This window comes from Chelon labrosus (genome assembly GCF_963514085.1).
Source record: "Chelon labrosus genome assembly, chromosome: 24".
Taxonomy (NCBI): Eukaryota; Metazoa; Chordata; class Actinopteri; order Mugiliformes; family Mugilidae; genus Chelon; species Chelon labrosus.
Window position 1 is genome coordinate 14,363,037 of NC_140357.1, and position 4,073 is coordinate 14,367,109.

General features: G+C 40.7%; 1 protein-coding gene across 1 annotated transcript in view; it reads left to right on the plus strand.

Moving 5' to 3' along the window:
* The first annotated feature begins 1,007 nt into the window (after positions 1-1,007).
* fmnl2b (formin-like 2b) overlaps positions 1,008-4,073 on the plus strand; it is a 13,768-nt gene continuing 10,702 nt past the window's right edge. The window contains 4 exon segments of the mRNA XM_084574375.1: positions 1,008-1,984; positions 3,172-3,255; positions 3,476-3,556; positions 3,899-3,975. Coding sequence (XP_084430501.1) covers positions 1,868-1,984; positions 3,172-3,255; positions 3,476-3,556; positions 3,899-3,975 — 359 coding nt within the window. The 5' untranslated portion in view covers positions 1,008-1,867.

Consider the following 4,073-nt stretch of genomic DNA (forward strand, 5'->3'; position numbering starts at 1 on the left):
ACATTGAACTTTGACACCAGACAGGTCAGAGTTCATATATACATAAATATTAAATATAAATTTATATCAAATACTGTCATATTCAACTCTACATTAATTCAAGTGTTATTGTTATAAAAACAACAGCAACACAATTAAATACAAGTTTTAGAGGCGCGTGATGTTTGAGTGTGACGACACGTGATGTTTCTAGAAAATACCCCGAGGGCGACTCACGTGGTCCCTGCGGGCGACCATCATCATCATCATCATCATCATCATTATTATCATCATCATCATCATCATCATCATTATCATTATCATTATCATCATCATCATCATTATCATTATCATCATCATCATCATCATCATTATCATTATCATTATCATCATCATCATCATTATTATCATCATCATCATCATCATCATCATTATCATCATCATTATCATTATCATCATCATCATCATCATTATTATTATTAATATTATTATCATTATCATTATTATTATCATCATCATCATCATCATCATTATCATCATCATTATTATTATTATTAATATTATTATCATTATCATTATTATTATTAATATTATTATTAATATTATTATCATCATTATTATCATTATTATTATTATCATTATTAATATTAATAGTGGTAGTTTTTTTTTAGAACAGCTTTATTGAAGTTTGCATTGTTAACACAATAGAAACGTATGAAAAAAGTAACATAGTGAAATTGTACAAATATAAATCTTTGATAGTATAAACTTAGAGTCACGCCTCCTGCAAACATCTACAAAAATAAAAAGACACTTCTATATAATTCACATGAGAACAAACTAGAGTGACAGAACAACACAAAAAAACATGAAAAATAAATTAGTAGTGGTCGTAGTATTGTTATTATAACATTCATGTTTCCATGAACTTCCTGTTGCTCTCCACAATAAAAGTCTTCCAGCTTTTAATGTGGAGAGGAACAGGAAGTTGGTTCAGTGTGAAGAAGAAATTAATAAGCTCAGTTAATTGATGTTGATGTGAAAACTTTTTATTCACTTCCTCCTGAACAGGTTCACGTCTTCATCCTCATCATCATCATCATCACCTTCATCATTGATGAATGAGTGTTGGTGTGTCAATGCTCCCCCACCAGAGGGAGCTGTCCTGTGATAATGATGATGATGATGATGACTCTTCATCAGTCTATAGATAAATACACATTCATTTAATTTATTATTTACCTGCTGCTTTAAAATAAAACTTTGTTTCTTCTTTGTTTCTGTCAGAAGAAAAAAATTAAACCTGAGAGACGTCAGTGTGTGTCAGTGTGTGTTAGTGTGTGTTAGTGTGTGTTTGGTGGGCGGAGCCTGTGGCGGCAGAAGGTTCATTGTCTGAGGAGAGAGAGAGAGGGAGGAGGAAGGGTCGAGCGAGCAGCACAAAGACTGCAGCTGGGAGAGAGAGAGACAAAGAGGGGGAGGCTGACTCTTTCTTTCTTCATGTGGGGGAGGAGAGGGGGAGGATTAACCGGCTGATCTGCGACACGCGCTCACACACAACACACATTTCATATTAACACACACACAGAGCCTTCATCCAGATCAGCATCATCATCATCATCATCAGCAGCAGCAGCAGCAGCAGCAGCAGCAGCAGCATCGAGGGCGAGAGACAAAGACACAGACAGGGAGACGGAAAAGAGAGAGGAGGGAGACGATCTTCACCGTCTGAGGAGTCAGACAGAGAGACAGGAGGACAGACAGGAGGACAGACAGGAGGACAGAGAGAGAGACAGGCCTAGCTCCACCGTGATGGCCGACCACATGTTTCTGCTGCTGTGTGTCTACTGAGCGTGTGCGGTAGGTGGGTGTGTTCGTGTGTTGGTCCGTGATGGGGAACGCAGAGAGCATGGAGAGCCAGCTGGCTGTGATCCGGTCCAGAGCCGCCCCGGTCCGACTCCCGATGCCCGACCCGGCCGAGCTGGAGGAGAGGTTCTCCATCGCCCTGGTAACAAGGCACCACACATCACATATGTTACACACAAAACATAAAACACACATCATGCGTTATACACAACAGACTGCACACACCACACACAATACACAACATACAACACAATACACAACATACAACACACAATACACACAACATGTTATACAATATGCTCCCCTCATCATCAGGCCTCAAGCAGATGGGTCCCTCCTTACAAGCTGGTTCTGGTTCTGGTTCTGGTCAGGGTTTCTTCCTGTTAAAAGAGTTTCTCTTTGTGCTTCTCTGGGGCATTCAGAGCATTTAGACAAATAGTTTTGTTATTGACACAATAGAAATAAATGTAACTGAACTGAAACAAAATCCATTAAATCATCGATAAATGTTATAAAGACACATGATACCCAGTGAAGACCAGGTCCAGGTTTAGACAGATCTAAAGATGTTACAATGAATAATTTTATTTATGGGATGATTCCACAGGACTGATGTAGACTACCAGGACTGATGTAGACTATCAGGACTGATGTAGACTGCAGGGTTTGGTAGACTATCAGGAACTGATGTGGACTGCAGGGTTTGGTAGACTATCAGGACTGATGTAGACTATCAGGACTGATGTAGACTGCAGGGTTTGGTAGACTACCAGGACTGATGTAGACTGCAGGGTTTGGTAGACTACCAGGACTGATATAAACTATCAGGACTGATGTAGACTGCAGGGTCTGGTAGACTATCAGGACTGATGTAGACTATCAGGACTGATGTAGACTGCAGGGTTTGGTAGACTATCAGGACTGATGTAGACTACCAGGACTGATGTAGACTGCAGGGTTTGGTAGACTATCAGGACTGATGTAGACTATCAGGACTGATGTAGACTACCAGGACTGATGTAGACTGCAGGGTTTGGTAAACTATCAGGACTGATGTAGACTACCAGGACTGATGTAGACTGCAGGGTTTGGTAGACTATCAGGACTGATGTAGACTACCAGGACTGATGTAGACTGCAGGGTTTGGTAGACTATCAGGACTGATGTAGACCACCAGGACTGATGTAGACTGCAAGGTTTGGTAGACTATCAGGACTGATGTAGACTGCAGGGTTTGGTAGACTATCAGGACTGATGTAGACTATCAGGACTGATGTAGACCAGGAGGAAACCATGAGCATAAACTTAAATAAAAACTTTGTGTTTCAGAATTCAATGAACCTGCCACCTGATAAGGTTCGATTGCTGCGTTCCTACGATAACGAGAAGAAGTGGGAGTTGATCTGTGATCAGGTGGGTGGGAGGTTCCTCCTATCTGTACTATGATTATAGAAAAAGATCCACTTTAATCTTTTAATGTGTTTATTTTCTAACAGTACAGATGAAAAGTGTTGAGTATTGAAAGTTGTTTTTACTCTTATTTACATAGCAAAGAAATCATTCGACGTTATATTGTTGATGAGAACAGGAAGTTATGTATGTAAATCTAATGTCGGCTTCATGTTTGATGTAGGAGAGATTTCAGGTGAAGAATCCACCTCACACCTACATCCAGAAACTGAGAGGCTTCCTCGACCCGGCCGTCACACGAAAGGTAGAAAAAAACGATTCAGCGATCGGAGCTCAAGTCAAAACAACAGTTTATTATGACCTCGAGAAATTATCCAGAATATGTTGAAGTTTCCTTCTGAGACCTGCAGGGGGCACTGTGACATCATCATTGTCCTGTCTGTCCATCATTGACCTGTCTGTCCATCATTAACCTGTCTGTCCATCATTAACCTGTTTATACATCATTGACCTGTCTGTCCATCATTGACTTGTTTATACATCATTGACCTGTCTGTCCATCATTGACCTGTCTGTCCATCATTAACCTGTTTATACATCATTGACCTGTCTGTCCATCATTGACCTGTCTGTCCTTTGTCCACAGAAGTTCAGACGAAGAGTTCAGGAGTCGACTCAGATGCTCAGAGAGCTGGAGATCTCGCTTCGTACCAACCATATTGGGTACCTGTCTGTCTCTCTGTCTTTGACCGGTCTGTCTCTCTGTCCCACCCACTTATCTCCTTATCTGACCTGTCTGTCTCTCTCTCGTCTGTCTGCAG